General features: G+C 41.2%; 1 protein-coding gene across 2 annotated transcripts in view; it reads left to right on the forward strand.

Moving 5' to 3' along the window:
* Window positions 1–16,448, forward strand: part of MCF2L2 (MCF.2 cell line derived transforming sequence-like 2) — a 227,007-nt gene that overhangs the window by 159,043 nt on the left and 51,516 nt on the right. For both annotated transcript variants that reach the window (XM_022571165.2, XM_089910785.1), the window contains exons 16-18: window positions 12,877–12,943; window positions 13,961–14,076; window positions 15,244–15,313. In XM_022571165.2, the coding sequence (XP_022426873.1) occupies window positions 12,877–12,943; window positions 13,961–14,076; window positions 15,244–15,313 (253 nt within the window). The remainder of the gene's footprint in view (window positions 1–12,876; window positions 12,944–13,960; window positions 14,077–15,243; window positions 15,314–16,448) is intronic.

The following is a 16,448-nucleotide window of genomic DNA, read 5'->3' on the forward strand; positions in this document are numbered from 1 at the left end:
ACAAGCCAGACAGAGAAATGCTTCAAAAGTAAGTCAGGAGATTGGTGAGAGGATGTGGGGCTTTTGGTGGGAGGAGGGGAAAGGGTGTGGGTGAGAGATGGGGTGGTCCAGAATGCCTGCCCAGGTGCCCACACATGAACATATATGCACAGGGACGGCATCTTTGCCCATCTGGGAGAATGATTTCCTACAGCAGGCTGGCTTCCCATCCCACCCCAGAAGGAGAGGAAGAGGATGATAGATTGGATAGTATATAACAAAGTACTCAGTTTGTTTTGTTGGGAGGGAGTGCTTGAAATTAGTTGGAGATAAAATTAACTGATAGTAGTGAAGCTGATTTGACCATCAGAGAAGGAAGACCTTCCTTCGCCTTGCCCTCAGTGTCCACAGTAGCTGCTTGTGAACAGAGACCACTACAAAATTTATAAATGACTTTCAATCTCACCGTCAGGACTTTGCTTCACAGAGCACTAGAGAATTTAGGAAAGTGGTGGCAAAAAGAAAGCTGTAGCATCAAGATGGTAAACTTGAAAACTGAGAGGAATTGCAATTTGCATGTTAAATTTAGAAGGGAGAAGGTAAGGTGGAGAGAGAGCAGAGGGAGAAGCAGATATAGGAGAGAGGACCAGAGAGTAGAGCATGTATTATTAGTTTTGGGGAAAAGAAGACTGAAAAGAGAACCTGGGAGATGGTGGGAACAAAAGAGACCCAAAGAGAGAAGTGTTAGTGAAGTCATGAAAGGAGAAACAGGTTTGATAACTGCTACTTAATACCTAACACAGTTGAAGCATATCAACATAGTGCCATGCTTGACTTGTTAGCTTAAGTTGTGCTTTCTGTAGAAGGTAGGAGGTTTCCTCACAGACCCTGTACAGGCCCTGTCCCATGAATTCAGACACACCACAGGCTGTGTGTTCTGAAACCAGTGAGCATCTATGCAAGGCCTGGGCAGCTAGAGAGGTGGGGTGGAATCCTGACTTAGTTCCTGCTGGCCACAAGATCGGGGCAAGCGACCCAACTTCTCTGTGCCCCATGGTAATTCCCGACTGGAAGGGTGCAGTGAGGGCTGACTACAGAGCAGTAACATGTGTGAAGTGCTGAGCACGGCGCCTCACGGACTGGGTGGACAGCTGTCATCCTCATGCCACTGTGGGCTACAGAAAGCTCTCGCTTGGTGAGCTGGTCTTCATGCTATATCCCATCATCATCATTGCTATAAAAGGACCTGCTGTGTTTCACATCTTTAGAGATACATTTTCTGTTAATACAGCATCAGCAGTTAAAACAATGCAACAACTCCTTGGCTGTCTCCTCTTCCTCCTTTACTGCCCACCAGCCCCTCCTACCCCCACATGTATCCTTCTGGGTATTCTTTTCTCACCACACTTGCTGCTTGGTGATCTCATCCATTGCCTTTAATCCATGATTTATATTTCTAGTCTAGATTCTGAGCTCCAAACTTGAGTGTCTTCACTTAAGTGTCACATCAGTCTTAAGCTTAGCAGGTCTAAAATGGAATATTCAAATACATTTTTGTGAAATGGTGAATGGATGGGTGTTGGATGACCCCCAAGGGCCAGAATCCTCCTTCTTCTCGCCAGTGGACCCAGCCCAGGGTGTTTGTTACGTGTCAATAACGGTCAGTGGCATTATGTCACTGTATAAATATCTGTGGATCTGTTTTCCCTACTCTTTTGAGAGTCCTCAGACCTCTTGAGGATGGAGATCACATCCTACTCATCTCCAGTTCCCTTGAAGAAGCCTCCCACAATGCCTTGCACGGAGTGAATATGTATTAATGGCTGGTTGAATTGAATTTTTGCTGAACGCTTCCCACATTCATCAAAAGTTCAAACTTTCGGTCCAAGAAGCCTCATCTACAGTACAATGGCCCCAGTGTACTTCTCCCTCGATGCCAACAAGGCCCAAATGCTGACATTGGAGGCACACTAGCCCCTTTCCTACAGCTCCTGCTTCTGCTCCTGTGGTTTGGCACGATTCACCAGCCTCCCTCAATTCCAGGATCTTGGCAGTTGGATGAAACCATACTAGGTATACCCAGAGCTGGAAGATGAAGGGAACTGACAGCACAAAGAGGTACTCACCCACAGGCCATTCTAAGAACCCATTTTGTTCCTTTCTCTTCACTTCTGCATGGGGGGAGGAACCTCAACTCATCTCCTTCCACATCAATACATAAGGGCATCTCTCATGTGCCCCTATAACCCTCAGTAGGGGTCCCACAGGGACAGGGACAGTCTTGCTGGGACAGGCCCTGCTTGCTGGGACCCTTCTTGGTGCAGTAGAGCTGTACTGTGGATTGAGTGGGCCTCACTCGGGGGAGGGAGTGGGGGAAGAAGACTGGCGGGTGGGAGTGAGGCTGCCACAGGTTTCCTTTCCATGCTGCAAATGCTCAAACAGCCCCTGTGACAGTGACCTGGTACCAACCCCCTGCCATTAGATCCCTCAGCATTTCTTCTCCCCTCTCCACCTGCAGATCATATATCCATTTTCACACTCCCACGGCCATACAGCATTCTGTGCAGGTTCCGAGGGACTGCCTCTAAGTCTACCTTTTTCTCCCCAAGCTAGGAGCATATATCCAAATTGAGTGAACGAGTGATACTTGTGTAGGGACAATCTTGAATTCTACCTGATTAACACTTAACTTTTAAAAGACAATTGGCACCATCCTGCCCACAGTTATGTAAACTGAGAAAAACTATTTGGATCCTGTGAGGGGTGGTACAGAGAAAAAAAAGAAAATTACAGCACATGGAGATGTTCAGAAAACAGTTGTTGACTATGACATGGGGGCTACGTGCCTGGCCCAGATGCAGTCATTTGAGTTAGAAATTTTGCACTTAAGTTTGGTTGTGCTGATATTTAAGGGACAACTAAAATCTAATTCTCTGTTACCCTTTTCTTAATAGTTAATAATTTCTAAGCGCTCATTGCCTGCTTTATGGAGCATACATGCTTCAAATCCTACTCAAATTAATTCTAAAAGGCAGTTATAGTCCTGCCTGAGATTTATATTGAGTATTATTTAAAATATGGACCATTAGTTAGGAATTAAAAATAGCTACAGTGAGATTTTTCTTATAACAGCACTTTTCAAAAGCCAATTCTAAAGTTCTTGACAAATCATGTGCTCTGAAAAACATATACATTTCATGAATCAGCCTTGATTGGTCTAATGGTCTAAGGACATAAAGCCCAATATTAATTAACACCAATTTGATCCTGCAGATATAGGGCTAAGGAATCCTAGAAAGAGCAATATCTCTGAGAAATATGTTTCTAGCATAATAAACAAACAAACAAACCCTCTTGGGAGGAAAGGAATTAATAGAATAATAGGATATCTGCTGGTAGACCTAGATACAAATAGGTCTGCAGAAAGGTACACAGGGTAAAGAAAGCAGTGTGTCTTTTCATCAATTTTTGATCTTTGACTATTTTATACACTTTTTTTTTTAATCTTTGGGAATTTCCTTTTTGCAATAGATTTCCCTTTGCATGAGGCAGAAGCTCATTAACTCTTTCACAATTTCTTTTCCTTACGGGAGGATTATCAGGTTACTGGATACTCCTGTTGGAATTAGTACCAGTACTACCCTTTCCCATGAATTGAGGTAGTAATGGTTTTCCTATCAGCAGTATTCCAGGAGTCTACTTGGTACCAGAAATCTCTCCCATGAAGTTTTGTTATGTTTGGATTGCACATGTGCGGATACACCGTGGCTCTGAGATTTGATCCAGGTTCCTTGAATCCTAGGCATAAATGGCTGATGGTCTGAGCCACCCCTTTTTCTCCAACCTGCTTCCCTGTGTCCTTACTGTGCAGGCCCTGTCCCTTACAGAGCCATGCTGCAGAGTCAGAATATTGGTACTGTTTCAGTGGACTGACATTCACCCTTGGCACGTCAGTTCCCCTGTCTCTAGTTTTAGAGCTCGAAGACCTGGATCTGACCTCTTTCTGGCAGCACCAAGTCAGCAGTTTGACCTCAGTCAAGTCACTTAATGCTCTGAGTCCCAATTTCCTCTTCTGTGAAATGAGAATAACAATTAGTGCCTGCTCCTGCTTACAGAATTGGTGTCTGTTCCTTAAATCTACCTTCATCCATTCCATAAAAATTTATTGAGAATTTCCTACTTGTAAGGCATGGGGACAAGGGATGGATGATAGGACATCTGCCCTGCAGAAGCTCTTTGTCAGGTGTTGAATGGATCAAGGAAGATGATATGCACATTTAAAAAAATAACTTTACTTCACATCATGAGGTTAGCTATTATTTTAAAAATGGAAACTCATATGTGTTGATGAGGATGTGTAGAAACTGGAACCCTGGTGCCTTGCTGGTGGGAATGTAAAATGGTACACAATATTGTGGTTCCTCAAAAAGTTAAAAATAGAATTACCTTATAATTTAGCAATTCTCCTCCTGGGTGTATACCCAAAGGAAGTAAAAGCAATGACTCAACAAAGATTTGCAAACCAATGTTCACAATAGCCAAAAGGTGGAAACAACCCAAATGGCCATCAACAAGTGAATGGGTAAATGAAATATGGTCTAGGGCTTCCCTGGTGGCGCAGTGGTTGAGAGTCCGCCTGCCGATGCAGGGGACACGGGTTCGTGCCCCGGTCCGGGAAGATCCCACATGCCGCGGAGAGGCTGGGCCCATGAGCCATGGCCGCTGAGCCTGCGCATCCGGAGCCTGTGCTCCGCAACGGGAGAGGCCACAACAGTGAGAGGCCCGCGTACAGCCAAAAAAAAAAAAAAAATGGTCCATACAAACAATGGAAGATATTTAGCCTTAAACAGGAATGAAATCTGACACATGCTACATCATGGATGAACTTTGAATACATTATGTTAAGTGAAATAAGCCAGACGCAAAAGGACAAATTTTGTATGATTCCACTTATACGAGGTACCTAGGCAAAATCATAGAGACAGAAGGTAGAGTGGAAGTTACCAGGGCCTGGTGGGAGGAAGGAATGCAGAGTTAGCGTTTAATGGGTACAGAGTTTCAGTTTGGATTGATGGAAAAGTTCTGGTGATGGTTGCACAACATTGTGACTGTATTTTAATGCCACTTAAAGATTGTTTAAATGGTAAATTTTATGTTATGTATATTTTACCACAATTTTGTAAAACTTGGGGGAATTCCCTGAGTCCGGTGGTTAAGGACTCCACACTTTCACTGCCCAGGGCCCGGCCAGGTTCAATCCCTGGTTGGGGAAACTAAGATCCCACAAGCCACGTGGCACGGCTAAAAAAAAAAAAAAAATTATAATCCCTAAAATGCTACACAAATGCATGTTTGTTAACTTGAATTAGGATTAATGGGATTTGGTTTATAGTCAGTCCCTCTTTTAAAAAGTGCAGTATGCGTGAAATTACTTTGTCATTATTTATTATGTGATATTGAAGAGTGAGCCAGGTAAACTTTAGTGATTACTTATGCCCCATCCTTCTCTAAAAAGAATTTAAGGTAGTTTACCCTAAACACATCAGAGTAATGAGATCAAATCCAATTAACATCAGACAAAATATAGAAACTAAGATATAAAAGTGGAGAAGACAGAACAGATGGCTTATCAGCAACTGAGCAAAACTTTCAACTGTTAGCCTTCCAGGAGACAGAGAACAGTTTATATTCATCAGACCTTTTATTAATGCTTAAAATATCACTGATTTCAACATGGTCATTGTATGGGTCCATAGTGTTTCATATTGTTACCATTTATAGTTCTGGGAATTTATTAAGCAATTATGCAACACCTAACCAAAACAGAAGAAGGATGTGAAACTAAGAACATGTTTTCCTAAGTCTGAACCCTCAGGACCTATTCAGTGCTGAATGAAATGGGCTCCTGGACCTTTCTCGTCCCCGTTGGCCAACTCGGTCTCCTGAACCTTCCCCTTGGCTCCTGCATGGAGTCTCACCGTAGCCTGGCGTGACAACCGTCTCCTCCATCCGGCTCCCCCTCCCCCTGACTCCCACACTTCCCACGCAGACCCTGCCCCAGCACCTGGTTCCCACAAGGCCCCGGGTGTAGCCACGACTCCTAGCCCTGCTCCTGTTTCCTTCCTCCTGGAACACCCTCCTGTCTTGCTGCAAGTCGGCACCTCTTACACAGGACAGTCCAGATCTCACCTCCACCAAGACCTCTCCAGCCCACGCTGATTCCTTCTCCTTGCCGTCCTATTGTACATGCAGTCACATATACACTGTTTAGTTAATTGAGGGTGCAAATGGACAGAAAATCTTACGACCTTTGCTTCTTTTCTTATGAGAAATGAGAAGCAAGGTGTGGTTAGACCAAAGACCACATCATACATTTTATTTAAAATGATTTATTTACAACAGAGTATTACTTAGCCATAAAAAGAAACGAAATTGAGTTATTTGTAGTGAGGTGCATGGACGTAGAGACTGTCATACAGAGTGAAGTAAGAAAGAGGAAAACAAATACCATATGCTAACACATATATCTGGAATCTTAAAAAAAAAAAAAAGTGTTCTGAAGAACCTAGGGGCAGGACAGGAATAAAGATGCAGATGTAGAGAATGGACTTGGGGACATAGGGAGGGGGAAGGGTAAGCTGGGATGAAGTGAGAGAGTGGCATGGACATATATACACTACCAAATGTAAAATAGATAGCTAGTGGGAAGCAGCCGCATAGCACAGGGAGATCAGCTTGGTGCTTTGTGACCACCTAGCGGGGTGGGATAGGGAGGGTGGGAGGGAGACGCAAGAGGGAGGGGATATGGGGATGTGTGTATATGTATAGCTGATTCGCTTTGTTATACAGCAGAGGCTAACACACCATTGTGAAGCAATTATACTCCAATAAAGATGTTAAAAATAAATTTTTATAAAATGATGTATTTATAGAGTGACCTATGAGAGCCAGTAGGGATACTCAGGATGATCTAATTCAGCCTTTTGACACATGAAGAAATGGAGACCCTGAGAAAGAAAATGTCTTGCTCAAAGTTACCCTACATATTAGAAGCAGAAATAGACTTGGAAACCTATTTTTGTGAAACCCAGTATTTTTATATCACCATGCTAGTTTCATTTTAATTTGTGTTTTATTTCATAATCAGCAAACAGGACTTTAGATGCACCCCAAACATAGGCCAAGAGGAGCAACATAATGTAGTGGGAAGAACACGGACTTTGCCAAAGCCAGAGACCTTGGACAAGTCAGTGCATGGCCCTGGGGCTTTCTTTTTCCATCTGTAATATAAGGATTAACTGATGGTCTTTAAGTTTATATCTGCTTCTGGCATTTTATGAATGTACTAGACTGTTGGCCCAGCCCCACCAAATAATTTACAAGTACTGGGAGAGCATACATCGCTCACCTTTGCTCCCTCTTCCACACTGTCGTCCTCGGCCTGGGACAGTTCCCTGTCCTTGTCCCCTTGCATGCTTTTTTCAAAACTCTGATTAAACTTCACTCGGCTCAAAATCGGCAGTGTCCCCTCCCTTCTGTGCTCCTGAGTCCTCTGGCTACCTGGTACCTATCACTCTGCACAGGAGTCACTGATTTTCTTGTCTCTGCCATTAGACTATGAACTCCCTAAGGCCTGGCATTTTGGTACATTTCTCTACCCCAAGTGCCTATCATGGTGCCTGGCTCATAATAGGGAGCTAGTACATGCTTGGTAAATGGATCTAATGGTTTTTGTCTGGAAAGCAAGGATAAGACTGTGGTACTAATTTCACCTGAAGCTGTTGGAAAGAGTTTTCATGGAAAAGGGAGAAATGGAACTTTCAGGAATGATTAGAATTTGAAAAGAAGTATAAAATAATGATACCATTGGCCTAACTAAAAGGGGGTAGGTGGCTTAAAGGAATGGATCAGCTCAGTGTTACTTAGCCAAATAAGGGAACATCCGCATTAGAATCATGTGGGGTGCTTGTGAAAATTACAGATTCTACCTCTGTATTTTATCCATTGCCCCCCATTCTGAATCTGTGGCTCTGTACTTACCTTTTGAGCAAGCCCCCTAGGAAGATTCTTTTCACATGAATGGAGAGTCTTGAAATCCTGGGAGGAATATTGACAGTTGTGGGCAACTGAAAGCTATTTTAAGTTTTTGAAGAGGGAGAATGATGGCATAATGGACTTGAAGCTTTAGGAAGGGCATAGACTGGAGGTCTGTAAAATAGATTGATGGGAGTGAGATCTCAGAGGCAAGAGTGAGCGGCTAGGAGTACACCAATGTATTCAAGATGAGAAGCCTCGGGAGTTTGCTCTGTATTGGTGGCATCGGCAATGGAGGATAAGCAGTGACTCCAAGAGGTGTGTTCAGAGATGAAAAGATGAGGCTTGGTGACAGATTGAATGTAAGCGATAATGGCAGGGAGGAGTTTGCAATGACAACTGTGTTTTAGGGACCCTAGAGTATGACCCTTCCACCGATATGCATGCTGTTTCTGTCTGATGAGTTCTATTTCAGCCTGAGGTGATGAGGTGTCTGGGAGGCATCCAGGTGAAGACATATGTAGACCATTGGCAACATGGGCTTGAGCATGACCAAAAGTCTGGCGGGAAAATGATGATGTGGGAGAGTCAACAGCATGAGGGAAGAAGAGGGAAGGAAGTCTGGAAACCTGAGTTCAGACCTTGGGGGAGCAGCAACATTAGACACAAGGAGGAAGATGAAGCAAGGAAGGAATAGAGAAGAAACAGAGAGGTGGGTGGTGAATGAAGATTGAATAATAAAGAGAAACCAAAGGAAGAGAAAGGTTTAAGAAGATGAGTATCCATTACATCAGATGCTCTAGGGTTTGAAACGGATAAGAATAGACCTTTCCATTTGGCAAAGAGGGTATTAGATGAAAACTAGCTTTTTTAAAGTGAAAATCTATAATACTTTCTGACGCGAGTGATATGATAGAATACAAGGAGTAAATGAAATCTCTTGACGGCAAATTGTATTGACAGGTAATGAGCAAAAATATATTTCTAACAGACTGGTTTCCAAAAGGATACTCTTCTACTGGAGAGCTGGGAAATTGGGGAGGGGACGAGGGGCAAGGGTTAAAAGGGGGAACAGATTAAGGTGTGTGGGCAAAGAAGAAACTTATCAGGAGATCCTAACATGTACATACTACATTAATGATCTTGCTTACCAAATAGGGCTGCATTCATTTTTTTAAAAGGCTTTCCTTTCTTGCCTCTCGCTTACGGTATCATCTTAAACACGAGCTGTCATATAGGATGGAACCAGATCTCCAAAGCTCTTTTTTTATGCTACCTTGAAATATGGCTTCAGAGAAGAAACAGCCCCTTAAAACACATTATGCCTCCATTTCCTCCTTAATGACCTGGGGGTGTGGGTGAGGGGAGAACCACTTTTACATGTAAAACAAAGCCAGAGTATACATTTAGTGTAGACTACATTCATGCGGGCTGATCTGGCGTTGTGAACCCCATCCTAATTACAGTGTTCCACCTCTGGGTAGATGTCCACCAGGGCATAAATTGCTCTAGGTGTTTAAGGTTTAAAATGACTTGAATACTCCCAATGTTTTCTGTTTTTTATCTACATTATATATACTTGATGACTTTAGATATTAAATCCTTGATTTTTTTCTGTGAACAAACTTATGTGCTTTGGAATAATAAAGCAGGCAATCGTCAGCTAAAATCATCGATTCTCTCCCATTTTATAAAGTTATTTGAAAGGAAAACAAAGGAGAAGAAAGATAAAAGAATGGTTAACAGTGATATGAGAACTTTTTTTTTTTAATCTGAACAGAAATGAAGGCTACCAGTGTTCAGGAGACTTTCTATTATTGGAGTTTTATCCATTGCACTCAAATAAGTAAAATGAAGCAGTTGGACCTGGGATATGACCTGACAAGGGACTTTTTTTCTTCTGAGTTGTGGATTTTTTCTTGTGTCAGATTCGTAAAGACTCCTAGGGGTCTCTAAGTTCTTATATTAACTGTTGGATGATAAGATTGATTTCTGCCCACCACCTGGTTGTTTCTGCCTTGTGACTTCATTTAATCGTCAACACATTCTTAAACAGCCTTGCCAAGTTGCTTAAGCCCAGTGCTTCACGGAGACATAAGAGGCTGGCTGTACTCTGGCTTTCTATGAATGCTTAACTGTTGCTGTGGTCGTACTTTATGTCATGGCGCATAGAAACAGACTGGTATTGAGGCCTATATTTCCTTCTGACATAGTAACTATCATCATTTCAGGATGATTTACAAAAAGCAAAGGAACCTCTTACTCAGAGACACCGTTAAGCTAAATATGATCTTAGAGTAACTTTTTTGGTAGAATTATACTTCTTACAATTGTATCCTTGGTCAATGGCTATCCTTTATCAGTCTTGCCTTATAACAAGCATTTATAAATAGATATGGAAATGGTCATTTTTAAGAAAGAATAATTGTTGAGCTATAAAATAGGTAGATTATAGCATTTATTTATATCTCTCAAATGGGGTTTATATGTCATTACCTCCAGTAACATTCATTTTAAAACGTCATGTAAACTATTTTTTTAGTTAGAAAAGCAGTAGATGTTTAAAGTTTTTGTTTAAATCAAAGATTGAAAAAGGTGCAGAATAAAATGTAAAAATTCTCCTCTATTTCTAGTCTTCAGTATCACTTTCTAAAAGCAATCACTGTTAACAATGTTTTTTTAATTTATTTTTTATTGAAGTATAGTTGAATTACAATGTTGTGTTAATTACTGCTGTACAGCAAAGTGACTCAGTAATACATATATATGTACATTCTTTTTCATAGTCTCTTCCATCATGGTTTATCACAGGATATTGAGTATATTTCCCCAAGGTCCTAGTGCTATACAGTAGAACCTTGCTATTTATCCATTCTACATATACCGGTTTGCATCTGCTAATCCCAAACTCCCACCCCTACCCTCTCCCACCCCCCTTGTTAACAATGTTTTAAGTTTCTTTGCATGAATTTTCTAAGCATATACAATTTTACATATATGTATGCATATATGCTCATTTTACACATAGTATACATTTTATACAAATAGTCACTCTGCAAACTGTTATACATCTTGGTTATTTTTTTTAAATTCACTTAAAATACATTGTGTCATGCCAGCATGATTCAGTCAGCTTCATTCTTTTTAAGAACTGCATAGCATTTCATTATATGTATGTACCATAATTTAAGTAATTTCCAGTTTATATCTGGTTGTTGTCGTTCTATTGTTCTAATTACAAACAATGAACGTACTTAGAAGTGAAATTACTGAGTCAAGGAGCATGTGTTTTAAATTTTGGTGAGATATTTCCAAGTTATCTTGCACAAATCTGTACTTTCACCAATGTTATCTGAGTGTGTTTCCATATCTTCATCTGCCGGTCTTCCTCTGAGGTTTACAATGTCTGCCATATTATAGAATTTGAAAATTGTACTTCTTTTTAATATGTTTTTGTTGGATTCGTATATATTGAGCATTTTTTTCATAAGACTAATAGCCATTTATGTATTTGTGTGAATTTCCTACATTGTGTCCTTTATTTGTCCCTTGTCATACCCATTCTTATGAGAGGAAAAGAAACTCTTTTCTAGGGTAGGCTACTGTTTAATAGATAATCCACCAACAGCTCACAGGAAACCATAAATGTATATATTCTACATGTGAACAGTTGTACAAACACTGATTCACTTGGAGGCCTGAAAGAAAGCCCTAAAAAAAGTATGGCCACACAGCCTGAGGAGGGAAAGAAAGCAGTCTGTCTGGAGATAGATGTGGGGACTGGCCTCACTCTTTCTATTGGTTTTCTATTGCTGCATCAAAAAATGACCGCAAACTTAGCAGCTCCGCCCACAATTGCCCTGGGACAGGAGTCCAGGCATAACAAGACTGGCTTTTTGCTCAAGTCCCACTGATAAAATCAAGGTGTTGGCCAGTTGCGCTTCTTAGAAGGTATCCTCTTCGAAGTTCATATGGTTGTGGCTGAATTCAGTACCTTGCAACCACAGACTAGTGCTTCTGTTTCCTTGCTGACTGTCTTCTGGGGGCCATTTGGCCCCTAGAGGCTGCCTGCCTTCCTTGCCACATGCCCTCCCCCCATCTCCAAACCCAGCAAAGGAGAATCTCCCTTGTGCTAACGCCTTCGCATGCTTCCAATCTCTCTGACTTTTAGACCCAGACCTAAAGGGTCCATGAGATTAGGATGTGCCCAACCTGGTAATCTACCTATCTTAAGGTCAACTGATTTGGAACAAAACCGAATGACAAAATACTTTCCCAGCAGCGCTTAAGTTAGTGTTTGATTGACTAACTGGGAGGATGTGTATGTGTGTACCAGGGACCAGAAATCTTGGGGGCCATGTTAGAATTCTGCCTACCACACCTCCCACCTGCCTTTCTCAGGGGAAGCAGACAGAGCTCATGTCTTCTGGCTGAGGAACTCAATCACACGGAGACATGGAATGCCAGAGGAAGGGAGCAGGAAAGCACATGTGCAACGTAGGGATCAGGCAGACCTTCCTGACCAAGGATCCCAACCTGGTATTTCTGACTCCAATGTCTGCCCTCTTGACCCCCTTGCTATGGCTCACAAACAGGTCATTCTCTGGCTACATAAATGGATTTTGAGTCGTTTAACTTTGCCATTTCTTCTCATGCCAGTGTGATCAGAGTGTGCTTTTGTGAGATGTTGGCCTTGGGTGTTCAACAGAACGGAATGAACTGACCACAACCTAAGTAGATGAGCCACTAAGGGGAACTGTATTGATGACCATTATTCTAAAAGAATTCTAAAACACTGCTTCCCACCCCCACCTCACCTCTGTCTCTCTCTTTCTTTCATCTTCCCACCTGCTGCTGATTTAGGCGCATTATACGTGACTTGCTTGAGACGGAAGAGACTTATATAAAAGAGATTAAAAACATAATTGACGTAAGTAGATTTGGGGCGGGGGGACGTTAAGCATGTATTCAAACTGGAAAAGTTTTGTTGCAGATAGAAACTCAAAATAATTGCCATATGTCTCTAGAATCCCCACCAAAGTTTCAGATCTTGTAATATCACAAGTGGTTTTTTCAGTATGAATAAGAACGTCCTTATGACTATTGATTCATGTAACAAAATAACTTTCAACGGATTGTACCAATTCACATGATTCTAGCAATGCCCACCTAGGTTCACCATATGCTTGCCAACAGTGGGTATGATAATTTAAATGTTTTTGATAAATAAATGAGAGAATTGTTTCTTATTGTTTTAAGTAGCATTTTTTGCTTGAGTGAAAATTTATATTTTCTCTATTTTCCTAAGGTAATAATCTTGAGAAATAAACTATATATACAAAGTTTTAATAGAAATTTTTTACAATAAAACATCAGAAGAAAACCAAATGTCCAAGGAATGGAATGGTTGATAAAGTCTTATATACATGCTAAATGATATATTATTCAACTGTTACAAAATAATTATTTTTAATAATATACAGCAACATTGAAATGAATGCTTGTAAGATAAAATTTAAAACAATATATGTAGAAATTTATGAGTCTAAAATGCATATGGAAAAACAGACTACAAATTATATATGTACTGTGATTATAACCATATAAAACAGCTTTTTTAAAAAGTCATGAAGGAAATATAATAAGACAATAGTAATTGCATCAGGTCATAAAGTAATGGGTAAGTTTTTTCCTTTCACATTTGACTTATGTGACGAATTTTAAAAATAGATTTGTTCTTCCTATAAAAATGCCATCTTATTATCATTGCCATTAAGCCATCTTCTTCTGAAGATAGACACATGAGGAAAATAATATCAGAAGAATGTATTTGACGGAATGGCTTTCAGGACATGTGTGCCTTACTCCCCAATTATTAAAGTGGCTAAGTCAGATCATCTCTTATATGTTCCTGTTTGTAAAACCTACCCTGTTTCCACCTCTGCAGGGATATATCATTCCAATGGATTTTATTTGGCTGAAGCATCTAATTCCAGATGTTCTTCGGAATAACAAGGAATTTCTCTTTGGGAATATTAGAGAACTTTATGAATTTCACAACAGGTACATATTCATTCAAATTATCAGGGAAAATGGAAAATAAGAGAAGGATGGAAATCAGAATGATGGAATTTGGAGATGAAAGTGCTTAGACATTTTTAGGCTTAATCAAGTAGTCCAGAGTCAGTGGATTGGATTGGGGTGGTATGGGATAAGAAGGATGCGAGAAGTGTCACAAGGTCCCCGAGGAAAAAGGGAAAAGACATTAATGGAGCATGTACTGGTGTCAGGCATCGATGTTGTATTCATTTGTGGGTTCCTTTCCTTATTTATCTACTCATGCATCAGCATTTACTGAGCACCTGTTCTGTGTCAGGCACTGTGTTCAGCATTGGGAATACAAAGTCGACCAAGACACAAGTCCACATACCTATTATCGTAGCGGAGTGCTGGGAACCAGGGTGTTAGAAAATGCTAACTGGTCAGGGAATTAATTGTCCTTTCAGCCCAGGGCTGCTTGGGTGTTGGGTTCTAGAGAATGAGAGAAGGAAGGGACTTTGGAAATCATGTTCCAACCCTTTCATTTTACAGATGACAAAACCACAAGTTGTTTACTAACTTTACTCACTCTAATGGCCCCAGGATCACACATCTAATTGACAGGAGGGAAGAGACTGCTTGGTGAACTGAACTACAGTTGTTTCTTAACCACATCTATTGTCCATTGGTCAGACACAAGGCTGAAGTGGAAATCCCACTTCTGCTTTCTCTGGAGAAGTTATGCAGCCTCTTTGAACCTCAGGTTTCACACTTATGAAACCCTGTCTTACAAGGTTTGGTGGAGGATTAAATGAGATATTGTTTGCAAAGCACTTAGCTTATGCCTGATTTATAGTCAGCTCTCCGTGATAGCTGTAGTAGCAGCAGCAACAGCAGTTCTTGTTAACATTACTATCATGTAGCAGGGATCTTCAGTGTATCCAGTCTGTCTGTGGCTGGTGCTTAGAATTACCAGAACTGGTATGAGTGGTTTCAGGGAATCCTAGTAATGTCACAGAATACATTGTTTTCTTCCAAATCAGCATGTTGAAGATGAGTCAAAAGCAGTAAAGCCTGGAAAACAGCATTTTTCTAAGCACCTCTTAAAACCTTATGTGATTTTACTTCAGAAAATTTTGTTAACCCCATACATGTAAAAATCAAAGCATTATTATCGTTTTCTTTCCCTAGGACTTTTCTAAAAGAATTGGAAAAATGCACTGAAAACCCTGAACTTCTGGCACGTTGCTTTCTCAAGAGAGTAAGTCTGTGCTCCCAATAACTCAAAATAACCATGCGATTAAAGTCAGCCCTTAATTTTCTGTGTAATGGCAAGGGCAAATGGAAACACAAGTGGTCTAAAAACTTATATCTGCCTTTTGAATGCAAAGCGGGAGTCCTTTGCAGTACTTCAGCCTTTGTGAGCTGAGTCCAGTTTGACTGAGCTCACCCTGCTAGGTGGGAACGACTGTAAGCCTGGCTTCCTGCCAAGTCCCCTGAAATGGAAGACTGGCCCCCCAGACCCCTGAGGCAGAGGATCCTTCTCTGAATGACTAAGCTAACTGTTTTAGGGCAAGAATCACACAGCAGGCTTAAATTCTTCACTAAAGTTGTAGTAACACTCTCAAAAGAAGTACTAAACTGAAACTATAGAACATATATTTTCTTCCATTTTATTTTCTACGGCATCAAGGAAAGTTAGAAAATTTTAAGTCTACAGCCTGTCTTCCACTTAGCACCCCATTTGTGAACTTCCTGTCCTATAACATCGTATTTCTGTCTGCTTCCCTTCCCACCACACAGACCTCTCCCCTCTTGCCAGTTCTCCACCTGGCTTTGGGCAATAAATAGGCTGGCTGTTTGGGCCAGTTGTGCTCCCTGGGAGCTGGCTCAGAGAAATGCCTTAGCCGGCATCATTCTCCACCAAGTGCCTCCTTCCTCCTTTGGAGCTGAGCCCGGTGCCCTTTACTTTCTAAACTTTTCCCATTTCTTCTCTCTCTCCCAACCGGCCCTTCCTTTCATTCTCTTGCTTGTTTTCTTTCTGTGAGCCTGAGACAATAGATCAAACAACTTAAGCATTTTTAAACAGCTGAAATGATGACTGATAAGTCTAAGAGCAGTACAGTAAGTCCCCTACCTACAAACCTTCAAGTTGCGAACTTTCAAAGATGCGAACGTGCGTTCACATGTCTGATAACGTAAGTTAGTTCACGTGTCTGGTGTACATTGTCACGTGCATGCATTCTCTGCAAGTGGTTGTGCTTTTGTGTGCTTTACTGTACAGTACTGTATAGAGTACAGCAGTACAGTATCTTTATTTCAAGCCCAGGATGTCTGGAAGCAAGCATAAAAGCAGCAGTGATGTAGTTGGTACTAAGATGCACCGATGGAGAGGG

Source organism: Delphinapterus leucas, chromosome 4, assembly GCF_059928025.1.
Source record: "Delphinapterus leucas isolate spDelLeu-1000000601 "Yukka" chromosome 4, BTC_Dleu_Yukka2, whole genome shotgun sequence".
Classification (NCBI taxonomy): Eukaryota; Metazoa; Chordata; class Mammalia; order Artiodactyla; family Monodontidae; genus Delphinapterus; species Delphinapterus leucas.